This window comes from Neoarius graeffei, chromosome 13 (assembly GCF_027579695.1).
Source record: "Neoarius graeffei isolate fNeoGra1 chromosome 13, fNeoGra1.pri, whole genome shotgun sequence".
Lineage (NCBI taxonomy): Eukaryota > Metazoa > Chordata > Actinopteri > Siluriformes > Ariidae > Neoarius > Neoarius graeffei.
Window position 1 is genome coordinate 39,876,338 of NC_083581.1, and position 26,426 is coordinate 39,902,763.

Here is a 26,426-nt window from a genome sequence, read left to right on the forward strand (position 1 = left end):
GTGTGTACATGCTTTGGTCTCTCTGCTTGTGCATGTGTGTTTTTGTATTTGTGCTGGTGCTCTTCTTGACGTACAGCCTTTTCAGCATTATGATCCACTATTGATCTTTTCCCACTCCCTTTCTTCACAAGAACACAGAAGCACAGCAGTGTGATTTGGTTGTCAATGCTTCATGAGCATCTCAGTAGCCACCTGAAGAACATCTCTGATTATGAATATGAATAAAAGGTCAGGGTGCAGCTTAATTAGATCTACAGTACACAAATTTGCAGGTATGCAAAACAGGAATTTCGATCGAACTTTTGTTCGAAACCACTCATATCTATCTTCTTGTTGTATTGAATATTTGCTGGACCGTTCAAATCATGGTAATACTGAGAAAATTCAGCACTGTTTACAGACATGCTTTCACCGGCTGCCATCCTAGTTGCTTTGTATATCCGCCATCATGGTGGACGCTCATGACGTAGTACGTTTTGATCACGTGGTTGCAATTCATCTCAAATCAAGGCTCCATTTCCCATTTATTTACAACCCTTGGGGAGTTAATTTGGTTGTCTTTGTGAGGGAACCCTTAAACACTATGTAGAACCCTACACCGAGAGTGTGCTAATCCACTCAAATGAGTTTGTACAGTACGTTTATATATTCTGTACTTCTGTGGTTGACCGGCAGGTGAAGACATTGAGGCAAAGTCACCCGTAAGCTTGTACCGTCATTTCCAAGTCAACAAACCTTTTTTTTTAAGTTTAGTTTATTCATTTAACTTAGTTATAATCTTTTACAATATTCTCTTAATTGACACAAAGTCTGGGAAGTGAAGGTCTCGCCCTTTATTGTCATTTCAAAACAAGCATTAAAATACAGTACGCATCATATTTGTTTACATCTAACAGCAAAAATGGCGGAGTCATTTCAATACACAAATGCCGTAAAGAGCAGGTTGTACAGTGGATACGGGGTCCAAACGTTTAGCAGCATATTTTTGGCTAGTACAACAGAGAGTCGTGAGACTTCATGAGCCTGTATAAGTTCAGCTACTTTGTTTAAAAAAAAAAAATACCCTAAAGGCCAAATTCGTCATATGACGAAGGCTCCTCATCAGAACGCACTGAAATTTTAAACTGGCGCCGTAAAAAGCCACCATATCTCCTTTGGTTATCCCAATTTAATTTAGGACGGATTCTTCTCATGAAGCCTCCATATCTTTTCTGCAGCTCCTGCTGGCCAGTTCCTTCTTCAGACTCACTTCTTTTGGGAATGAATTTTCTCCGGAAGCCGCCATAACGTTTCACCTCATTTAGAGGAAATGAACTGTCGTAAAGTCCTATTTCATTCTCTGAGGCAACATCTTCCCCTTCAACATCCTCGGTCAGCTCAGGCACATTTCTCTCAATCACTTTTAACATGACATCACCATATTTCTTTGCCAGCAACCCTTTTTCTATAGCATTCTCCCTCCAGGGTGAAGTGAGCAGGTTTTTTTTGTTTTTCTCGATCCTTTTTATGAATCCTCCATAGCGCTTCACTGGGTTCGATGCTGTCGGCTCCTGTAGGTCATCTTCAGGATGTTTCCATAAAATCTTCTGGCACCGATCCAGCTCACTGCTGGATGTAAGTGTCCCTTCACACTCTAACCTACAGGTCTGATTGGGGGGAAAGCAACATTGAAAAGGATAAAAGACATAAGAAATAAAACAGTCTCAAAGTTTATTGTTTTCCTCTAACAGCACAATGTAATGTGTTTTACTACTCTTATACCACAGAAATTGGGCAACAGTTACCATTTTTTATATTTTACTGAATAATACGTTATACTTTTTATCCATTTATAGTTACATTTAACGTCCAGAAGACAAGCTTGTTCCTGTAATTCTTAATTATGTTATCACAGCTATAAACAGTTGTTCTCTCTCTCTCTCTCTCTCTCTCTCTCTCTCTCTCTCTCTCTCTATCTATCTCTCTCTCTCTCTCTCAGTCTCTCTTGTTTTCTGTCTCTTTATAAGACAAAAAAGCAGCTTGTCATTACTGCGAAACTGGAATGCACAAACTCCTCTGTCCTGAAGTCTTCCGTTTGATGGAAAACTTGCTGGCAAGTTTGTAGACTCCTTTCATAGGAACATCAAAAAGTCTTCTAAAAGAAAACTTATATATAAATTGAATCCATTTGTTATTAGCCTTATATGTAGACCACCTGCCATACAATGAATGACTACAGACAATAATTTGTCACAACAAGCACTTTAGTAACTGCTACTTTGATATATATGATATTCATATTATAAGGTGCTACTAAGGAAATGGTATTATGTCATAACAAGCACATTATAACCTACACTCAGAGCTGCTGTAGAAAATTAATTAGTACTTTCTGACCAATTAGATTTGAGAATGCAACAGGTCTTGTCTAAATTGTATTAATAGCCATATAATTGTCTCAGAATAGAACATCTATAGTGTGTGTGTGTGTGTGTGTGTGGGGGGGGGGGGGGGGGGGGGGGGGCGTTTGTTTTGCAATAATAAATGATATGCAACACAAATAAAGACAATATCAATGCTTTAACCCTTAAACTTAAGTGAGTAAAAATCCAACACTCAGAGATATTCTCTTTCTATTTCACTGAAGTGGTACCATCATGGGTATTTCTTGTGTCCCTTTAGTGTGTATCTTTTTAGTCTAAAGTGAATGTCATGTACCTTTAAAAATGATGCAATTAGCCATTTAATGAGCATTTATACTAATACTACATTCACTTTTCCAGGTAAAACATGCACACTAAAGCTTCAAAAGGTGTAGTCCTGAGCATACCTAGGAATGGTATTGTTTTAGTACCATTTTTCCTGAGAGGTGGTGTACAGTATTGAATGAGCCCCCCCCCCTCGTAAATTTGCAACACAAATCCAATCCAGACTATATCAGTGTTTTAACCCCAGTGAGCAAAATGCCTCTCGGGAAAGTGGAGAATCTTTCTAAGATCTTTCTAGGTTTCTCTTCATTGGCGCATAAATCTTTCACCATTTATGAAAGATTTCCATGGAGAGGAATGTTAATGAGTTCAACTTATTTTTGTAGGCTATGCTCTGGCAGAGCTGTGCACTGGGGGCAGCCATGGCCTGAAGGTTAGCGAAGTAGCCTTGGGCCCAAAGGGTCACTGGTTTGATTCCTGGAACTGAGAGGAAAAATGTGAGGGGAGATGAATGACCAGCACTTTCCCCTCCCTCTGTATCTTGGCTGAAGTGCCCTTCAGCAAGGCACCAAACCCCCAACTGCTCCCCAGGTGCTGTAGCATAGCTGCCCACTGCTCTCTCTCTCTCTCTCTCTCTCTCTCTCTCTGTGTGTGTGTGTGTGTGTGTGTGTGTGTGTGTGTGTGTGTGTGTGTGTGTGTGTGTGTGTGTGTGTGTGTGCTCATTCCTTAGTTGTGTGTGCATGTGTGTATTCACTGCTTCAGATGGATTATTGTAAATGTAGAGGAGGAATTTCACTGTGCTTATGCTCATATGATCAAGTAAAGGGTTATTCTTCTTCAATAATGTTTCAAGAAGAAACAGCAAGAGAAACCCAACCCAACCATTTTCAGAAAATAAGGGTACTAAAGTGTACCATTCCAGTCACTTGGATGGTACCCTTAAGCATACATCTTTTGTAACTTTAGTATGCATGTAGTATACCCTTAAATTTTGCACTAAATTTCCAGTTATATATTTTAAATCATATATTCACATTTCCATAATATATAAATACATATAAAGTATAAGAGATAAGGGTCCTGCCTTCGCAACAAGGAAAGGTATAGTTTGGTACCCTTTTTTCTTGAAAGTATAACATTTTATTTTCCATAAAATGGTTTAAAGAAGAGACTGGATCCTGTTTTTACTCCTAAATACGACGTTTCAGCTTGTTACCTTGACTAACCGGCTTTTACAATGGTAAAAGAAAACACTCGGACTTGGCAACGCTCTAATTTTGTTGAATTTGTTTCCTGATTCGTGCTCTGTCCATGGTGCTGAAATTTCATCGCAGTTAATCGATGAACCAACACGATTCATGAAACAAGCAAGGAAACAAACAAGTCTCAGGATTTTTTGTTTGTTTTTAAGTCATAGTCGTCCTGATTTTCTTCTCTCCCGCATTTTAAAACATTCTGCTCAGCAACAGGTGCTTTCTTTCTTTCTTTCTCGCAGCAGAAGGAGCTTACCAGTAGATTGAGTGGAGAGTCGGAGATTGTCAGGGCGCATTTGAGACACCGTTCAGAGCAATCAGCCCAGGATAGAGAGGGCAAACTGAGCATCAACACCAACACATACCACTCCATCTTATTTCTCCTGAAGATCCTGTATAGAAAAGCAGAATATTTGGAAAAGTAACACGGTTAGTTAAAGTTCTTCTGCTCATAAGAATCAACCTCCGATTCTCATTTGATGCAACGCAATGCAAAGACGACTTATTTGAAGGCAGGCAGTGTACTGATCTTCAAATTAGGTGGTTCAGTTTTATTACTGTTTCTAAATTAAGGTGCACACATGACAAAAATCTCTGACAGTATGGATTCACAGTGGATATGTCTGCTATGCGTGCGTAAAAATGAATTAACGCAAGCAATGTTTAAATAACGCACACTAAAGACTACACTCTTGGACAGAAAATTATACTAAACTGTTCTTTTCTTGTGAATGGGTTGGCGCCAGCAGCTTTTAGTGTATATCATTTTCACAGAAAGGTGTATTTAGTGTACCTTTAAAGCTTTACTCGAAAGAAAAAGAGGCTAATAAGGGACACTACATCTACATTTTCAGGTAAGGTGCAAAAAATGCGCCCCAGTGACATGTAGCCTTTTTACACAATATGGCGAAACATTAATAATAAAAAAGAAAGACCTTTAAAATTTTAACCTCCAAAGAAAGCTGCATTTCCAGATGAGATTTAGGAACTACAATGCAGAAAATAATACAGGGAAGTGTGGAGTTCAGAAGATGAGCGAAAAACCGCAAATTGATTTGCGTCTTTATCTAAAATCTAAAATGTGAATTCCAAAGCGCTGATTAAAATGTTAAATTAACTCTTGCAGTGTCTGATTGCAGATCAGTTGCACTTCATTCTATACTACTTTATAGTTTTTAGATGGCTAACTGAACATAATAATAATAATAATAATAATAATAATAATAATAATAATAATAATAATCGGCCAAAGCGAGTCTAGGTCTAAAATGAAGTACGCATAAGCAATGGTATTTTTTAAAGGGATAAGAATAAGAAGCATTACCTGGTTAATGCTCTTCCTTGTTTTTCCCCAAGTGCCAATGCAAATCCTATAAGGAATGAAAGAGTCTGTGAGCAGTGCGCCTCCCTCTGCAGGCTCCTCTCTCCGGTGCTCTCCTCTTTATTCCTCCTTGTGCCCGCTGCCCACCTTCCCTTCACCCACTGGCATCGCAGTGCCCGCCTTCATCTGACCAATCGCACAAGATTCTAGCGCCCACTAACACACACACACACACACACACACACACACACACACACACACACACACACACACCATCCTGCGCGCCTTTTACGCACCTCCTTATCCATTCATTTCTTATAATAACACACAAAAGAACCTGTCGACCCTTAAGGGCGTCTTGGCCGCAGAGCAAAATTTCCCCCTGCAGTGTTCAACTCAGTTTTTCTGTGACAAATGAACACCTACAGGGCTTGATTAACTTACAGCAGTGTTCATAAACTCAGCAGGCTTGGAAACGATTGTTCATGACGCAAAACATTTTCCTGATTACACAGCAATTAGTGATTGAGTAATACTCAATTATGTTATTAGAAATCACTGCCCTCATGTTGATCCGTTCTATAATAATGGGAAGTTCGGTTCAACTTACCGAGTCAATTCTTTGGAACTGATTCGAGCGATTCATCTTTGGCAGGAGGAATATTGAGCCAAATCAGGTTTAATCTTATGCAGTGATGTATCATTTATTTATAAAGCATATTTAAAGCCATTTGCACTGACCCAAGTGTGGTATGTGGAATAAAATAGTATATAAAAACGAATACCAAACATAATATAATAAAAGCATTTTTTAAAAAGCCACATAAACAAACAGCAACCCAATTGCAAATAAATGCACAGCATACTTTGATTCAAGGTTTGTTCCTGCAGTTCTTTGCAGTGATTTGTTTAATAATTTTCCAAAGGAATCTATCTATCTATCTATCTATCTATCTATCTATCTATCTATCTATGAACTAGCTAAATACCAGCCAATACTAAAAATGTAGCTTTTTGTCGTATTTTGCTACAATTCCGCTGTGTAGTATGTTTATCAAATACAACCAGATTTGATCCATGTTCATCTAGTTCTTGTTCTAAACAACAAACATCACAAATGTTGTGAAAAATGACGTATATTTTGTGTTTTACTTAAGAGATAACATGAAACAACAGGGGGCAGCATGGTGGTGCAGTGTTTAGCACTATCACCTCACAACAAGAAGGTTCTGGGTTCAAACTTCGTGGCCTACTGGGGCCTTTCTGTTTGGAGTTTGCATGTTCTCTGTGTGCCTGTGTGGGTTTCCTCTGGGTGCTCTGGTTTCCTCCCACAGTCCAAAGACATGCAGATTAGGTCAACTGGCTACTCTTCATTGCCCATAGGTTAACCATTGACCTGTTCAGGGTGTACCCCACCTCTTCCACAAAGTCAGCTGGGTTTGGCTCCAGCTTTCTCTATGACCCTGATGTATAAGGTATAGAAAATGGATGGCTGGATGATACAACAGCATGGTGTGTTGCATCTTGATGCAAAGCAGAGTTACAACCATTAAATTGATTATTTTCCAATTCTAGCACATCCTCAACTGTTTTATATCATGCAGCCTGTCATGTTACAGAGAAACCAGAAACTCCTCTGTCCTGAAGACTTCAGAGAACTTAACAGTAAAGTTACTGTTAGGGTTTTGCTGGGATTCAAACCTGGTTTGCTGGTGTGGTAATCCAGCAAACCCCCACTAGGCCACCAGGGGGATGACTCAAGTGCAGAGGCATGAGGCGGAAGTAGAAAAGTATCAAAAAGTTTATTTACAATATGTACAATCCAAGGGAAAAAACAAAAAGAATAATCCAAAGCTCAGAAGATAAACAAAAATAAAATATCCCAAGGTTCAAAGTCCAAAATCCAAATAAGAAAAGAAGAGGCAAAAACTCAAACGCTCAGAAGATAAAAAGGTCAAAACAAAATCCACAAAGTCCAAAAGAAAGAAGCAAAAAACCAAGAATATGAAGACACAGGCAAGGTACATGGGACAGAGGGAACTAGCACTAACAGCATAGCAAAGGAACAAACAGAGGGGCATTTATACACACACTAATTAAGGAACAGGGCGGGGCAGGAAACAGGCAATGAAGACAAACACAAAAAACACAGTGGCGGCCTCTAGAGGCCAAAACAAACATGACAAGATGGAAATAACAGCGGCCTCTAGAGGCCAAAACAGTCCCAGTCCTAACAGTTACACCTTAGCGCTGATTGTTACAAAGCACTGAGACTGGAGATTCATGCTATAAACATTAATAAACACATTTCTCCTTACAGAAAACTTCACCATATCAACAATTATATAATTTTTTAATCATTTAATCTAGAGCAAGTTACTGTGACAAAAAGTACAGTGTTCTTAAATAAATTAACAAAAATTTTCATCACTGGCAAACTGCTGTGGTGTTTGTTTGCTGTTATTAGAAAATAACCAACTTCAGATTAGTAACAGTAAATCCATTTCATCACACCAGACACTTCTGGCAGCCATCAACAAACTTCTGGCAGAATTTTAGTGAAATATTTGACCATTCTTCTTGCCAATTGGTTGAATTCACTTAAATTTGTGTTTCCTGGAATGGACCCAACTTTTCAGCACAGTCCACATATTTTCAGTAGGGTTGAGGTCAGGACTTGTTTTAAGCTAAATATTAGCCTGCTTTATCCATTCCATAATCAGCTTTGATGTCGGTTTGAGGTCATTATCCTGTTGAAACACCCAATTGTGTCTAAGTTTCTGATGGTTTGAGGTTATGCTGAAGAATTCTGAGGTAGTCTTCCACCTTTGTTATTCCATCCACTTCTAGCCTCTTGGTCCATGATGATGTAAAATTCGCTTGCCTGTAAACAGTGTTCCAGTAGCTTCCAGATCATGGCAGGCTTGTGCCTTGGTAGTTCCTTGGTTGTTTCTGACCATTCAAACCAATTTCCTCTCAGCTGAGGATGACAGTTTGTATCTTCTTCCAGTAAAGTGGCTTGCCAAAGTGGTTACACTGCTCAATAACTTGTACTTACATATAGTTGTTTGAACTGGTGATCTTGGAATCTGCAGTTGTTTAGAAATGGTTCCAAGAGACATTCCTGAGTTGTATAAATCTATGATCCTCTTTCTCAGATCTGCACTGAGCTCCTTGGACTTTCCCATTATACTGTCTGCTGATCAATCTAATGTTTGCTGTCAAACAAACCCTATTTATGTTGTCACAGAGAAGCTACCAGCTGCAGTCAATCATGATAACTCACAGAAAGTTAAGAGGCCTTGCCTTGGCAAGTTAAAAGACATCTTGGAAGTTTCAGCAACACTGAATTAAGAATCTAAGTGAGTGTATGTAAATTTTTGACTGTGTAAGTATAATTTTGACCCTGTGTTGATTTCTGAAAACCCAAAATAAATTACAACTCTTGGGTTTGTTTGGTTTTTTTCATTCTGCCACAGAAAAAAACAGAACAATTCAAAGAAATCATTGAATGCCCAATATTGCCATGACATTCATGTCCATGATGACATTCATGTCTATGTATGTAAAGTTCTGACAGCAACTGTATATTCCTGGGCTGGAAAATGGAGACTGTAAAAATAGGTGAGGTTGAAAAGGGGTCCAACTGTTCCGAGAGAACAGCAAAATATTTTCAACATAGAAATACAAATTTTATATTCATTATTTCATCCTGCAACAACTGAAAAGTAACAAAAAAAAGTTATTGTTAAACACGAAAGGTTAGGACCAGCAGTGACATTGATCTACATTTGCACACCCAACAAGACTTGGTCCACTTGTGTTTTTATAAAGTTCTATATCTCTGATGTTTTGCTCTAGAGTCCGAGAATAATAATTATTTCAGATCCTCATTGTCCCATATTTTATTCATATAAAATAGCAAGGAGCATGATTATTGCCCAATTCTCTTAATAATCTACAAAAAAGTTTCTGATTAATTCCATATAAATCTGTAATGAGTTTCTAGGCAACCTCTCCATGAGGTTTTTAGATGGTGATTAGATTCCTTGCTAATTGGAAAAGCAAAAACATCTTCTCAGACATGACCAAAACACTTCACTTTTGATAAAGGTTTTAATGACTGACTTCCTGTGAGAGATTAATATTCCACAGTGCAACCGTACATGTTTTGACTCTTAAAAACATTGAGAAAAAGTTTCTTCAATATTTTTGGGTGGTGGTTGGGGGGGGTAGAGGGGGTAGTTAGTGCTTTTAGCTTCCTGAAAGAGTTCTCCTTTTTGAGCAGGGACACTGTTGTCAGGTTCTCAGCTAAATTTCGAGACCAACTGCATCTCAAAACACCTGAAACTCACCTGAAAGGTCACTGTAGTGCACACACATTTCTGATGTATGGAAATTATCCACTCCTGAGCCCATTTTTCTCACTCTCAATCTTTACTATACAGTGGTACTTGAAAGTTTGTGAACCCTTTAGAATATACTATATTTCTGCATAAATATGACCTAAAACATCATCAGATTTTCACACAAGTCCTAAAAGTAGATAAAGAGAACCCAGTTAAACAAATGAGACAAAAATATTATACTTGGTCATTTATTTATTGAGGAAAATGATCCAATATTACATATCTGTGAGTGACAAAAGTATGTGAACCTTTGCATTCAGTATCTGGTGTGACCCCCTTGTGCAGCAATAACTGCAACTAAACGTTTCCAGTAACTGTTGATCAGTCCTGCACACCGGCTTGGAGGAATTTTAGCCCATTCCTCCATACAGAACAGCTTCAACTCTGGGATGTTGGTGGGTTTCCTCACATGAACTGCTCGCTTCAGGTCCTTCCACAACATTTCGACTGGATTAAGGTCAGGACTTTGACTTGGCCATTCCAAAACATTAACTTTATTCTTCTTTAATCATTCTTTGGTAGAACAACTTGTGTGCTTAGGGTCGTTGTCTTGCTACATGACCCGCCTTCTCTTGAGATTCAGTTCATGGACAGATGTCCTGACATTTTCCTTTAGAATTCGCTGGTATAATTCAGAATTCATTGTTCCATCAATGATGGCAAGCCATCCTGGCCCAGATGCAGCCAAACAGGCCCAAACCATGATACTACCACCACCATGTTTCACAGATGGGATAAGGTTCTTATGCTGGAATGCAGTGTTTTCCTTTCTCCAAACATAATGCATCTCATTTAAACCAAAAAGTTCTATTCTGGTCTCATCCGTCCACAAAACATTTTTCTAATAGCCTTCTGGCTTGTCCACATGATCTTTAGCAAACTGCACACGAGCAGCAATGTTCTTTTTGGAGAGCAGTGGCTTTTTCCTTGCAACCCTGCCATGCACACCAGTGTTGTTCAGTGTTCTCCTGATGGTGGACTCATGAACATTAACATTAGCCAATGTGAGAGAGGCCTTCAGTTGCTTAGAAGTTACCCTGGGGTCCTTTGTGACCTTGCCGACTATTACACGCCTTGCTCTTTGAATGATCTTTGGATGGAACAATGAATTCTGAATTATACCAGCGAATTCTAAAGGAAAATGTCAGAACATCTGTCCATGAGCTGAATCTCAAGAGAAGGTGGGTCATGCAGCAAGACAATGACCCTAAGTACACAAGTCGTTCTACCAAAGAATGGTTAAAGAAGAATAAAGTTAATGTTTTGGAATGGCCAAGTCAAAGTCCTGACCTTAATCCAGTCAAAATGTTGTGGAAGGACCTGAAGCAAGCAGTTCATATGAGGAAATCCACCAACATCCCAGAGTTGAAGCTGTTCTGTATAGAGGAATGGGTTAAAATTTGCCACTCACAGATATGTAATATTGGATCATTTTCCTCAATAAATAAATGACCAAGTATAATATTTTTGTCTCATTTGTTTAACTGGGTTCTCTTTATCTACTTTTAGGACTTGTGTGAAAATCTGATGATGTTTTAGGTCATATTTATGCAAAAATATAGAAAATTCTAAAGGTTCACAAACTTTCAAACACCACTGTATCTTACAATAGTTACAAAAGATTCTGTACATCACAGACACACTGTCCACACTTATACTTTGCCTGTGTTCATGGAAATTTATGTGTCAGGATGCAGGCACTTATGGATGTCTGTGCAGGGGAGAGTGGGGAAAGCAAACTGGAAACAAAGCCAAAATGCGAGACTAGACTCAAGGTCATGGGACAGGTGAGGGTCAATCGATCAGTAGATGGGGCAATGCGGACAGGGCTAGAGAATAACGAGAAAGATACGAGATCGAGGGTTGAGAACACAATAAAGCAGGCAGTAGAATAAAGGCTTGGTATGGCAGGAATGAACACTGAACAATACTTCGCATTGAGTGAGAGTGGGAGAGGTGTTTATACAGCAGGGGCTGATGAACCAGGAAATGAGTGACAGGTGTGTTTAATAAACAGGTGATAGAGGGTGCTGTGGTTCGTGGGTGTTGTAGTTCTGAGCAGCCATGTTTGTAGTTGGGTTCAGACTGGCATGCTTAACAGCATTGCTAATGATAAGATTCCATTTGATTATTTGCTATAAAACAAATACTCATGCAGTGGAGAGTTTTTGAATGAGGCCTATTCCCTACTTTTGTAAAGTTATTAAATTCTCTCTCTCTCTCTCTTTCCTGAGACGGACAGATTTTTGTTCTTTGCAAGCACAAAAAGCAGAATCAATATTTCACATTAATGAAACCCATCATATCAAACTGAAATATCTCTGTGACTCATATTGAAATGATGATAGCTTTAGATCACATATCGAGGCACACAATATCATTTCCAAATGAAAGAGACAGACACCACTAGTCACAGTACTCATTATTATGATGAGATTTGAAGTGCGAAGAAAACACACTGACTCATGCAAGCTTCTTCATAATGAAAGCACTAACAGGTTTTATTTTGGGGCAATGAGACTGGAAGGATAACAATCACATATGTTCTGTTATACTGTATATACACAGCGACACATATATCCTTCGTCTTCGCAAAGCCACGCCCTCTCATTCATCTTGACTATCTCAACTATTCAGACTCAACTATCTTTTTCAAACAATACAAAATACACAAGGTACATAAAAAAATAAATATTTCATACAGTGGATATAAAAAGTTTACACACCCCATGAAAATGATAGGTTTTTCTGATGTAAAAAAAAAAAAGAGAGAGACCACGATGAATAATTTCAAAACTTTTCCCACCTTTAATGTGACCTATAACCTGTACAATTCAATTGAAAAACAAACAAATCTGTTAGGAGGAAAAACATAAAAAATAAAAAATGTACAATAAGCTGGAGGGTGGCATGGTGGTGTAGTGGTTAGCACTGTCGCCTCACAGCAAGAAGGTCCTGGGTTTGAGCCCAGCGGCCGATGAGGGCCTTTCTGTGCAGAGTTTGCATGTTCTCCCTGTGTCTGTGTGGGTTTCCTCCGGGTGCTCCAGTTTCCCCCACAGTCCAAAGACATGCAGGTTAGGCTAATTGGTGGCTCTAAATTGACCATAGGTGTGAATGTGAGTGTGAATGGTTGTCTGTGTCTATGTGTCAGCCCTGCGATAACCTGGCGACTTGTCCGGGGTGTACCCCACCTCTCGCCCATAGTCAGCTGGGATATGCTCCAGCTTGCCTGCGACCCTGTAGGACAGGATAAGCAGCTACAGATAATGGATGGATGGATGGATGGACAATAAGCTGGTTGAATAAGTGTTCACACCCTTAAACTAATACTTTGTTGAAGCACCTTTTGATTTAATTACAGCATTCAGTCTTTTTGGGTAGGAGTCTATCAGCCTGCCACATCTAGACTTGGCAATATTTGCCCACTCTTCCTTGCAAAAGTGCTCCAAATCGGTCAGATTGCGAGGGCATCTCTTGTGCACAGCCCTCTTCAGGTCAACCCACAGATTTTCAATTGGATTTAGGTCTGGGCTCTGGCTGGGCCATTCCAAAACTTTTTGGGGGGTCATTGTCATGCTGAAAGATGAAATTCCTCTTCATCTTCAGCTTTCTAGCAGACACCTGAAGGTTTTGGGCCAAAATTGACTGTTATTTAGAACTGTTCATAATTCCCTCCATCTTGACTAAAGCCCCTGTGCCAGCCGAAGAAAAACAACCCCAAAACATGATGCTGCCACCACCGTGCTTCACCGTGGGTATAGTGTTCTTTTATTGATGCGCAGTGTTGTTTTTGCGCCAAACATACCTTTTGAAATTGTGGCCAAAAAGTTCAACCTTGGTTTCATCAGACCATAACACATTTTCCCACATGCTTTTGGGAGAGTTGATGTATTTTTGTGCAAAATTTAGCTGAGCCTGGATGTTTCTCTTTGACCCTACCTCATAGTCCAGACATATGGAGAATACGGGAGATTGTTGTCACATGTAGTACACAACCAGTACTTGCCAGAAATTCCTGCAGCTCCTCAGTGTTGCTGTAGGCCTCTCGGCAGCCTCCCTGACCAGTTTTCGTCTTGTCTTTTCATCAATTTTGGAGGGACGTCCAGTTCTCGGTAATGTCACTGTTGTCTCATATTTTCTCCACTTCTTGATGACTGTCTTCACTGTGCTCCATGGTATATCTAATGCCATGGAAATTTTTTTGGACCCTTCTCCTGACTGATACCTTTCAACAATGAGATCCCTTTGATGCTTTGCAAGCTTTCTGTGAACACTGGCTTTTGCTGGAGGATTTAGAGTTAATCAGAGTCAGTTTATTTGATGGCAGGTATGAACCCAAAAAGACTGAATGCTGTAATTAAATCAAAAGTTGCTTCAACAAAGTATTAGTTTAAGGGTGTGCACATTTATGCAACCAGCTTATTGTACATTTTTTATTTTTTATGTTTTCCCCCTAACAGATTTGTTTGTTTTTCAGTTGAATTGTACAGGTTATAGGTCACATAACCTAAAAAGTTGGGAAAAAAGGTGGGAAAAGTTTTTGAAATTATTTACCATGGTCTCATTTTTTTTTACATCAGAAAAACCTATCATTTTAACAGGATGTGTACACTTTTTATATCCACTGTACATTAGCCCTAAAGCCCATCTCCTTACCTAAGCCACTAATAACCAAGCTTAAATCACTTTCCATCTCCTGATACCAAAAATGTCTCCATGACTCGGTAGTATTTATAGCATATAACATTCCCATGGTTATCAACTAAATATGAAAATAACAATGCATACTCTATATAAGTTTATTGCAAGCCACACTGTGTGACATACGGTAGATTTAATAAACTTAGGTATGACAGCAAGTTTGATGTACTGTATGTAGACCGTACAATGATAACACCTACTGAATCATAGGCTATGATGCAAGTCAATATACAAGAATAAAACATCCTCAGCATGTCATCCATCTGCACCACTAAAGTGGTAATAATAAAGCTCAGCAAGAATGGGTTTAGCAACAGTTTCGCACTGATCAGTGCATTATTTCATGCTTCATTCTTATTGGTTGGTTAGTAGACATAGGTCATACCAGCACTTACATAATGAGATGCTCGTCCTAAATTTCTGACACTGTCAGAATTTTGTTCCAGTCCATCGCTGGTAGTAAGACAGTGACAACAGCCATCTTTAAACCACTGTCACAGTGTGACGTAGGGCCACCATTTTGGAGCCACAAAAAAAATGTCACCACATTTCTTTCATGTTGGTCATCTTTTGTCTAGGACAGCCCAAAACTGCACAGTGATACACTGTCAGAAGTAGGGTTTACAGTAGGAGTCCATTTCTTCTGTCCCCCAAGGTACAATCTACACTAATGTACCCTCTAGGGCTCATTACTGGACTTCACTGTAATTATGTGTCCCACTGCACGGTGGTGTAGTGGTTAGCGCTGTCGCCTCACAGCTAGAAGGTCCAGGTTCGAGCCCCGTGGCTGACGAGTGCCTTTGTGTGTGGAGTTTGCATGTTCTCCCTGTGTCTGCGTGGGTTTCCTCCAGGTGCTCCGGTTTCCCCCACAGTCCAAAGACATGCAGGTTAGGTTAACTGGTGACTCTAAATTGACCATAGGTGTGAATGTGAGTGTGAATGGTTGTCTGTGTCTATGTGTCAGCCCTGTGATGACCTGGCAACTTGTCCAGGGTGTACCCCGCCTTTCGCCCGTAGTCAGCTGGGATAGGCTCCAGCTTGCCTGCGACCCTGTAGAACAGGATAAAGCGGCTAGAGATAATGAGATGAGATGAAGTACTGCACCAGTGACAAGCTGTTGTACCCCTAAAGGTACAATAATGTACTTTGTTTTCTGAGAGTGTACCAGCCATAGGAAAATATAGAATCGACAACAATTGCTCATTAAATGACGCATTTATCCAAAGCGACTTAGAACTGACACAAGATACACCATTTGAAAGTTAAGAGTTTTGCTTTTTGAGGAAACAGCCATCAATGGTATTTGAAATCACAGCCACTTCTGTCCTCAATAAGCTTGTGTTGATTCAAACAGCTCTACTGTAGAATTCACTTGTGCTAAAAGAGGGTGTTTCCAAAGTTTTAACAGCATATAAATTTAAACTCAAAAAGCATTTGTTTTCACCTAAAATAGCCACTGAATTAAAGACCACAAAAAATGACCCACCCATTCATCCATCCAGCCATCCAGCCATTATCCATTTATCTGTCAGCGTCACGGGGGAAGCTGGAGCCAATCCCAGCTGACTTCGGGTGAGAGTCAGGCAGGTCGCCAATCTATGACAGGGCTAACGCAGAGACAAACAGCCATTCATACTCACATTCACACCTATGGGCAATGTAGAGTAGCCAGTTGACCTAATCCACATCTTCAGACTGTGGGAGGAAACCAAAGCACTCAGAGAAAACCCATGCAGGCATGGGGAGACCATGCAAACTACACACAGAAAGGCACCAGTTGGCTGCAAAGTTCGAACATGGAATCTTTTTTTTCTTTTTCAAAATTTAAAGATTTTCAAATAGTCAATCCCACTACACATTGCTGTGGTACTTTACTACAAACCAATGCACTGCTCTAAGTGTTTACAGTCAAAGTCCCTTCCACACCAGGATCTGGTCTTCCTAAGAAGTCTCAGTACTAACCAGCTCTTTGGCCAAGTTTACATTAGACCGTATCTGTCTCGTTTTCTTCGTGGATGCACTGTCCATTTACATTAAAACGCCTGGAAATGCCGGGAAACGGGAATCCGCCAGCGTCCACGTATTCAATCTACCGTAGATCGTGTCTGGTCCGGTGCTGTGTAAACATTGAGAATACGCGGATACGCTGTGCTGAGCTCTAGCTGGCGTCGTCATTGGACAACGTCACTGTGACATTCACCTTCCTGATTCGCTGGCGTTGGTCATGTGACGCGACTGTTGAAAAACGGCGCAGACTTCCGCCTTGTATCACCTTTCATTAAAGAGTATAAAAGTATGAAAATACTGCAAATACTGATGCAAATACTGCCCATTGTGTAGTTATGATTGTCTTTAGGCTTGCCATCCTTCCACTTGCAAGTGGTAAGTGACGCGCATGCCCGACATGCACTGAGATCACACACACAGCGGCTCAGTCCCGAATCATAGCTCGTGCGCTCCACTCGCGCGCTCTGTGAGCTGCGCAGGGCCGGAGTGCGCACCCTCCAGAGGGCACTCGCTGTTCAGGGCGGAGTGATTTGGAGCGCAGGATGCCTGCGGAGCCGAGCGTATCCGTGTATTGGCATTGCTGTGTGCAGGCGAATCGTGTATTGGCGTTGCTGTGTGCACACTAATCGTTTTAAAAACGTTAATCTGATGATCCGCTGATACGGTCTAATGTAAACCCCACCTTTGAGGCACATAGGTGCAGCACGGGTCTCTGTTTCAATAGCCCTTGGCTACTCACCTATACAACCAGGATTATAGTGGGGGGCTAGTCCTCTGGTAACTGCGAGAGCTTGACTTCCCTATTCACATCTGTATTGCAATGTGCCTTGCCAGACAGTAATAGGTACCATTTTTATGATGGACTTTGGTATGACCCGACCACGAGTAGAACTCACAATCTCCCAGTCAAGAGGTGGACATGCTAACCACTAGGCCAACTTGCGGTCAAGTGTTTACAGTACAGCTGTGTAAAATAATTCTAAATATTAAAACTACGATATATTTACAGCCTTTTTCCACTGCAATAGGAATACTGAAAATTGAGTTAGTGTGGCTTGTTTTGATGTTGTTACAAAACCCCTCCCTGATTCATTCTGATGCTTTCTGCATGTGAAACTCATCTCCTACTACTGTGGATAGATATTTGAATCATTCCAAGTCTTGGTTCAGTTAAAAAATATATATATATCACCTGGAATCTGTAGAAACGTACCTGTGATCATAAAGACTGTCCTGTGCTCATCCCAGGACTCTTACTCAGAATATATTTCAACACATTTAGTACTTTCCTCTTCTACACTTGTATACTCTACTGATTTATAATCCCACTATCCAGCATCACCCAGAAGAGGTTCCTTTTTGAGTTTGGTTCCTCTCAAAGTGTCATCTTGGGGAATTTGTCCTCACCACACTCGCTGCTACAGAAATCTACATATGAAAGATGTTTTGTGACTTGGACTGGGTTTTATCTTACAGGTAAGCAGGTCAAATAAATAAACCTAAACATATGGTAGTGCAGCAATAAAACAAGTCTTATTAATTACTTGGATGGAGAGAGAGATGAATGGAAAGATGTGTGATGTGAGGCTTAAAGTTACTCGCATTTCCTCATACTTGGAGTGAATGAATATTGCACAGGAAGCCTTGAGTACCAGGAATACAGGAAGTGTGTGTGTGTGTGTGTGTGTGTGTGTGTGTGTGTGTGTGTGTGTGTGTGTGTGTGTGAATGAAAGTGCAAGCAAGGAAACAGAAACATTCTTCTATGTGTTCAGGATATGATGGGATTGGCATGCAGTTCAGAGCCCTCCTCTCTGTTTGGGTCTGTATAAATCATTAATCGCTTGTCCAAACATAATTCCAATTATTGACCTGGTGACTTCTACAAAGGCAGAAGGTTTATGTGGTCTGCTGGCCCACCACTTGTGTTTACAATCCTCCACCTCTTAGCTACAATGGCATCTCCACCACATACACTTTCATACAACCCAACTCGTACTGTACCGCCCTTCACCCTGTATTCACATTCATGCATATTAATAACATCCCCAATGAACCTGATCATGATGAGGACAGTAATCATGACGAGAATCATTTACACACTGGTACATTCTAGTGATGTCTCAATAAAAGATGCTAAGGATCACTTTATATATCACTGAGCCCAATAATTGAGCCCAGAAATCACACGTTTCCCAAATCAACATCCCTTTGTTGTTCCAGGAGCAGCAATTTTCCCCCAAACCTATCACAGCCATTCAAGATCATCAGCACACGTCTCCCCTCTCCTCCTCCTAATGCTCCCATTCGTGAACTGCTCTCACTTCACCTATGTTGCCAGATCAGAGATTTTCCAGTGCCAGGATCATTTTGACCTCATTTTTTGCTCTGTAGTCTGCCAGTTGGAAATTGTGCATACAATAGATCAAAGGTTCCCAACACAGTCATGGAGAACCCACTGTCTCGTATGTTTTTATTTTTCCTGCCATAGCACACCCACTGAAATGCAGAAATGGCTGTGAATTTGTTATATCCCTGGATTAGGCATGTCAGAAGCAGGGAAAATACTCCAGTGTGCAGGGGCAGAATTGAGAATCTGTGAATTAGATTAAACTCATCTCATCGCATCTCATTATCTCTAGCTGCTTTATCCTGTCCTACAGGGTCGCAGACAAGCTGGAGCCTATCCCAGCTGACTACGGGTGAAAGGCGGGGTACACCCTGGACAAGTCGCCAGGTTAGATTAAACTTTGAAGATAAATATATATTATGTATATAAACACTGTATGGCCAAATGTTTGTGGACACATGACCTTCATAACTAATATGTGTGTGTTGAAGATCTCTTTCCAGGTTGATTCCCCCTTTGCTGTTATAACAAGCTCCACTCTTCTGGGAAGGCTTTCAACTAGATTTTGGGGTGTGGCTGTGGGGATTTGTGTTCATTCAACCACAAGAGTATTAATGAGGTCAGGCCCTAATGTTTGGTGAGGAGGCCTGGGGTGCAGTTGACATTCTAGTTCATTCCAAAGGTGTTCAGAGGTTTGAAAGCAGGGCTCTGTGCAGGACACTCAAGTTCTTGCACCACACCCTTAACACACCTTGTCTTCCATAGAGCTCGCTTTGCGCACAGGGGTATTGTAATCCTGGAACAGGTTTGAGCCTCTTAATTCCAGTGATGGGAAATTGTAATTCTACAGCATACAAAGACAATGACTATGTTTACATGCACATCCAAATCGAGCTGCTGTCAGTAATCGAGCTGAAGGTCCCAGCAGGGTGCCAGAGAAATCCAATCCTACATGCACACAACTGAAATCGTGCTATTGTGTGAGGTGCATTGTGCACCCGAGCCACAGGTGGCGCTACACGCCCCATCGTGTTGGTACACTTCCGGTTGTCGTCATGAAGAAGAGCTATTCAAGAGTGTAAACAAAGTTATCAGTTCCGTGTTCTCCATTGCGCGTTTTTCTCCCGTCCATGAATTTTAATATATTCAACTCCTTAAGCTGAATGAGCATGAACTCTGTCTCCTCATTGCTCCAGAAGTGCACATTTCTGCTTGCCTGTGGCAGTGGGGGCCTGGTCAAGCGCCGGTCTGTGACAGGAGGGCGGAGCCAGGGAAGGTGAGTGGCAGAATAACTATACCTGACGGTAATTAACCTGTGTTTGTGTGGCTTCCCAGTAACCACGCCCTATTTAAGGAGGCAGAGGGAAGAGCTCATCCCGGGACTAGAACACAGTGCGCGCGCGTGTGTGTGTGGTTTTCTCTCAAGAATAAAAGTAGGCTGTTAAACTGAAAAGTCTGACAATAAAAAGCCTATTAGTACCAGAAGCTTTGTCCTGCCGTCCTCTGTGCTCCACCCACACTTCAGAGAGCTCTACATTGCCATTTTCTCTTCTTCGTTTGTTCCTCCTGACCTCTTCTGCTGCTCGCTACTACTGTTGTCATGCCGACCGAGGCTGTTGTGTTTCCCGCTTGTGGTCTCGTCACTTCCGGAAGTAGCTCGACAACTAGCTCGATAGGGTATACATGCACAAAGTAGCTCGGCAGAAATCGCATAAACTAGGTCATGTAGCTCGATTCCGAGAAATCAAGTTCGGTTCAATTTCAGCCGAATTAAGGTGTATACATGGCATTTTGAACTTCGATTTCAGTCGAGCAATGGCAGAAATTCGATTCTCTCTATGTGCATGTAAACGTAGTGAATGTGTACAACTGTGTCCTTCCAACTTTGTGGCAACAGTTTGAGGAAGAACTGCATGGGTGTATGGGATTGATGGTCAGGTGTCCACATACAGTGTATGTATGGTTAAAATGTTGTGAATGAACAGGTAAAATGTATAGATCAGGGTTGGGTTATAAAAAATATCCCAAACTTTGAATATCCCAGTTGAGCACCATTAAATCCATGTTAGCAAAATGGAAAGAATATGGCGCTGCAAACCTGACAAGAGAAGGCCACCCACCAAAACTCACAGACCACTCAAGGAGGGCATTAGATAGATAGATAGATAGATAGATAGATAGATAGATAGATAGATAGATAGATAGATAGATAGATCTTTTTTTGTCCCCTCAAGGGAAATTTGTCTTCACCAACTGTCAGACTTGGAACAGCTACAACATATAAGTACAATAAAGACATAACCCACATTAAACAGGTATAAAATGTAACCAACATTAAAAATTAATCAGAGATTCAACAAAAACACCAAAGATAACACTGAAGGAGTTGCAAAGATCCACAGTGGAGATGGGAGTATCTGTCCATAGGACAACTTTAAGCCGTAAAGTGGGCTTTATGGAAGAGTGGCCAGAAAAAAGTCATTGCTTAAGAAAACATGTTTGGAGTTTACCCAACAGCATGTGACAGACTCCCCAAACACATAGAAGAAGATTCTCTGGTCAAATGAAACTAAAATTTTACTTTTTGGCCATCATGGAAAACCCCATGTGTGGTGCAAACCCAACACCCTGAGAACACCATTCCTACAGTGAAGCATGGTGGTGGCAGCATCATGTTGTGGGGATATTTTTCACCTGCAAGGACAGGAAAGCTGGTCAGGACTGAAGGAAAGATGGATGGCACTAAATACAGGGCAATTCTGGAGGAAAACCTGTTTGAGTCAACCAGAGGTTTGAGACTGGGATGAAGGTTTATGTTCCAGCAGGACAATGACCCTAAACATACTGCTAAAGCTATACTAGAGTGGTTTAAAGAGAAACATTTAAATGTCTTGGAATGGCCTAGTCAAAGCCCAGATCTCAATCCAGTTGAGGATCTGTGGCATAACTTGAAGATTGCTGTACACCATCGCAACCCATATAACTTGAAGGAGTTGGAGCAGTTTTGCCTTGAGGAATGGGCAAAAATCCCAGTGGCTAGATGTGCTAAGCTAATAGAGACATACCCCAAGAAGCTTGCAGCTGTAATTGCAGCAAAAGGTGGCTCTACAAAGTATTGACTTGGGGTGGGAGATACCTATGCACACTCCAGATTTCTGTTTTTTCATCTTAATGATTGTTTGTGTCACAATAAATCAACAATTTTCACCTTTAAAGTTGTAGACATGTTGTGTAAATCAAATGGTGCTAACCCCCCAAAAATCCATTTTAAAGGTCATAGACAACAGTTTTCAATTTATGCACATTTGAAACTTTATATGTTAAAAAACCCTCTGTAATTTTCTTCTGGTCCCAAGAAGTATTGTTAATAAGTAATAAGAAGAAACCTTTATTCATCACATGCACACTTCAAGCACAGTGAAATTCATCCTCTGCATTTAACCCATCTGAAGCAGTGAACACACGCACAGACTCAGAGCAGTGGGCAGCCACACCAGAGCGCCCGGGGAGCAGTCAGGGGTCAGGTACCTTGCTCAAGGGCACCTCAGCCCAAGGCTGCCCCACGTCAACCTAACCACATGTCTTTGGATTGTGGGGGAAACCGGAGCACCCGGAGGAAACCCATGGGGAGAACATGCAAACTCCACACAGAAAGGCCCTTGCCAGCCACTGGGTTCAAACCCAGAACCTTCTTGCTGTGAGGCGACCGTGCTAACCACTACACCACCGTGCCGCCAATAATAATTAAAATAAGTTAGCATGGATCGTGGCAAATTTCTGTTCAGCGATTTTTGTGACCACTCGGCACGTGATGTCATTCAAGACAAACGAACCGCTTGAGTTGAGTCCACTTCCGTTTACTTGCATTGCCATTTGGCTTGAGTGCAGACATGCGTTCAGGAATTTCCAAAGAAAAACCATGCCTTATTGTTGTGCAGTGAACTGTAACAACGGGACCGGTTCAGGAAGAAGTTTTACCTTTTCCGAGAGAGGAGAAGAGGTGGAGAGAGTGGATTGTTTTTTTCTGGAAGAGGAGAAGAGGTGGCGCGAGAGGATTGGCTTTTCCAAAAAAGGAGAAGAGGCGGAGCAAGAGGGTTGGCTTTTTCCGAAAAAGGAGAAGAGGCAGAGTGAGTGGGTTGGCTTTTTCTGAAAAAGGAGAAGAGGTGGAGTGAGTGGGTTGGCTTTTTCCAAAAGAGGAGACAAGGCAGAGAGAGTGGATTGTGCGCATGAAGCCAGAGGGTTGTTTTTTCCGGAAGAGGAGACGAGGCGGAGAGAGTGGATTGTGCGCGTGAAACAAAATCAAGCAGTCAAAGAAGAAATGGACCAGCAACGCTCAAGCAAAAAGGAGAAGATTGGAGGTAAACATTTTTACTTTTGATTGCAATTGACAAGTCAAGAATCCTGAGGAATCCTGTACAATCATTGTGGAAATGAGACAAAGGGATATTTCCTCTCTTAGAGGAGGCTATAAATAGTATAATGCCGCGGATGGCAGGCTAATGTGGCCTACCGGCGCACTGTCAGGTAATCGTTACCTATATCGACTAGGGAGGGCAGTTTAATTATTCTTCAAAAGGACTCTTATTTAGTATTTTGACGCAAGTAGGAATTTATCATAACTACCAGGATAAGTCATTTGGGTGCAAGTCTTGTTGAGATCCGGGGTCACCACAATCAGAGTCGGCCGAGTCGCTGTCCGATTCCAAGGCTGCACAGTCAAACCAGTGAACCACATTCACCGAATGCTTCGCAACGGCCATAGGTTCATACATATATGGTTTCACCTCTCAATATTCAATTTGGAGAGTTCCTACTTCAAAATCGCTATTGCTTTCAGACATTTTACACAACCTCTCACGACCAAAGTCCGTACGTGTGCTCGGTTCGCAAGTAAACACAGAACTGCTCCCAGTCTGTTTGCCTTGAATAACATCACGACGACTGTCCCCTGGCAGTGAAAGTGCGCATAAGTGAGATGTAAACAAACCTTCGGAAATTGGGCAAAACAGTATATTTTAACCATTTTACTCAATTTTAGGATGCAAATTAAACACTAGGAAGATTGAATTCACTTTTTGGGTCATTCTTCTAGACAATAAAGTTGATATTCTACGTTTCACCTCCGACCCTTGCCTATGACCTTTAATTCCAGCTTGTAATGCGACAAAGCAGAGCAAACACCAAGGGGGATGAATACTTTTGCAAGACACTGAATTATGAAGAACTCACATTTTCAGTGCTTGTACACATACATTTGGGTATCTGGAGCCTACCAAACCACAGACTCTGAAATAAGACACCCAGTCAGTTTCTTTTGTGCTGCCTATTTCAGAAAATATGTGCTTCAACAAGCCGTTCAGATTCGGCTCCATTTTCTATGTCACAAGAGGAGCTCATTAGAAATATACCACCTCCTCATCTGAGTATCTCCACTCATGACTTGAGAGCTGCCTTTGTGAAAGAATATTCATGAGGAAAGTCCTACCTGATTGGCTGGCAGAAGACAGGGTGGGATGAGCAGTGACTCGTTATCATTTAAAGGAACAGGCACTCAAATTGGCTGTTTTGAACAGGACTATTTAGACAGGGTAAGAAAAGTGCTGTGGTGTTTTACCCTTGTGATATTTTGACCAAAGCATGTCACAGACATTTCATTAAGACCTCAGGGAACTGTGCCAACTTGTGGAAAATGGATATGTCACCTTTAAATTCCCTCTCAGTTAGGTGTACCACTGTAACACTGTAGTGTTATCTACCTCTGCATTTCAGTTCATAAAACTGTAACAAAATGCTTAATTTTACCTTTTGAAATAAGCCATCTTGAAATTTATCCAAGCTGCTTCTTGCTCTTTAGTCGAACTTGGGATTACAGTCCCATCCAAATACGGATTGTAGTGGCAAATGGCTGTAATGTGAGGCAGAAATGTAGAATAATATCAATGCCATGTGCGTTATTTGGTCAAAGGTCATGGTCTTTAACAACATTGTGTTTAACTGCTCTACTTTTGTTGTGACTGCATTGCACCAGTAGTAATGATTGTCACCTAAGTGTTGTTTGGTACATTGCAGAGAGCAGATTCTTGAGAGCAGATTCTTCTTCCTTTTTTGACCTTGACTGCAAGGCAAAGTTATTTAATCACATTCAGCTGGTTAACTCATTCCTTCTTTGGTGCTTAAACTTCTACCCACATGGCCTGCATGAGAATCTACATATCTCTCAATCCTACTTCAACTCAGTGGACAGAAGGGATCAGTATGTCTGTGAAGGTTCTCAGTCATCCAGGCCATTGTAAAATATGGGTGCTAAAGAAGACAACTGGACTTGCTTGAAATCCCTGAAGATGTTTCACCTCTCATCCCAAAGGCTTCTTCAGTTCTGTCTGACTAGTGGGGAGTTCCAGGTACAGTGATGCTTGAAAGTTTGTGAACGCTTTAGAATTTTCTATATTTCTGCATAAATATGACCTAAAACATTATCAGATTTTCACACAAGTCCTAAACGTAGATAAAGAGAACCCAGTGAAACAAATGAGACAGAAATATTATACTTGGTCATTTATTTATTGAGGAAAATGATCCAATAGTACATATCTGTGAGTGGCAAAAGTATGTGAACTTCTAGGATTAGCAGTTAATTTGAAGATGAAATTAAAGTCAGGTGTTTTCAATCAATGGGATGACAGTCAGGTGTGAGTGGACACCCTGTTTTATTTAAAGAACAGGGATCTATCAAATCAGTCTATCAATGTCTGATCTTCACAACACATGTCTGTGGAAGTGTATCATGGCACGAACAAAGGAGATTTCTGAGGACCTCAGAAAAAGCGTTGTTGATGCTCATCAGGGTAGAAAAGGGTAGAAAACCATCTCTAAAGAGTTTGGACTCCACTAATTCACAGTCAGACAGATTGTGTACAAATGGAGGAAATTCAAGACCATTGTTACCCTCCCCAGGAGTAGTCGACCAACAAAGATCACTCCAAGAGCAAGGCGTATAATAGTCGGCAAGGTCACAAAGGACCCCAGGGTAACTTCTAAGCAACTGAAGGCCTTTCTGACATTGGCTAATGTTAATGTTCATGAGTCCACCATCAGGAGAACACTGAACAACACTGGTGTGCATGGCAGGGTTGCAACGAGAAAGCCACTGCTCTCCAAAAAGAACATTGATGCTCGTGTGCAGTTTGCTAAAGATCACATGGACAAGCCAGAAGGCTATTGGAAAAAAGTTTTGTGGGCGGATGAGACCAAAATAGAACTTTTTGGTTTAAATGAGAAGCATTATGTTTGGAGAAAGTAAAACACTGCATTCCAGCATAAGAACGTTATCCCATCTGTGAAACATGGTGGTGGTAGTATCATGGTTTAGGCCTGTTTTGCTGCATCTGGGCCAGGACGGCTTGCCATCATTGATGGAACAATGAATTCTGAATTATACCAGCAAATTCTAAAGGAAAATGTCAGGACATCTGTCCATGAACTGTATCTCAAGAGAAGGTGTGTTAGGCAGCAAGACAATGACCCTAAGCACACAAGTCGTTCTACCAAAGAATGGTTAAAGAAGAATAAAGTGAAAGTTTTGGAATGGCCAAGTCAAAGTCCTGACTTTAATCCAATCAAAATGTTGTGGAAGGACCTGAAGTGAGCAGTTCATGTGAGGAAACTCACCAACATCCTAGAGTTGAAGCTGTTCTGTATGGA

At 41.0% G+C, this 26,426-nt stretch overlaps 1 protein-coding gene and 1 non-coding gene across 2 annotated transcripts; one reads left to right on the forward strand and one right to left on the reverse strand.

The window, feature by feature from the left end:
• Window positions 1-1,064: 1,064 nt before the first annotated feature.
• Window positions 1,065-4,313, reverse strand: pdyn (prodynorphin). The gene is made up of 2 exons (XM_060936819.1): window positions 4,197-4,313; window positions 1,065-1,646 (listed from the first exon to the last, which is right to left on the reverse strand). Exons 1-2 carry the CDS (start codon window positions 4,311-4,313, stop codon window positions 1,065-1,067), a joined length of 699 nt encoding a protein of 232 aa, XP_060792802.1.
• On the forward strand, window positions 2,979-3,092 carry LOC132897237 (U5 spliceosomal RNA). The gene has a single exon (XR_009656286.1). It is a non-coding gene; the product is annotated as a U5 spliceosomal RNA (small nuclear RNA).
• Window positions 4,314-26,426: the final 22,113 nt, after the last annotated feature.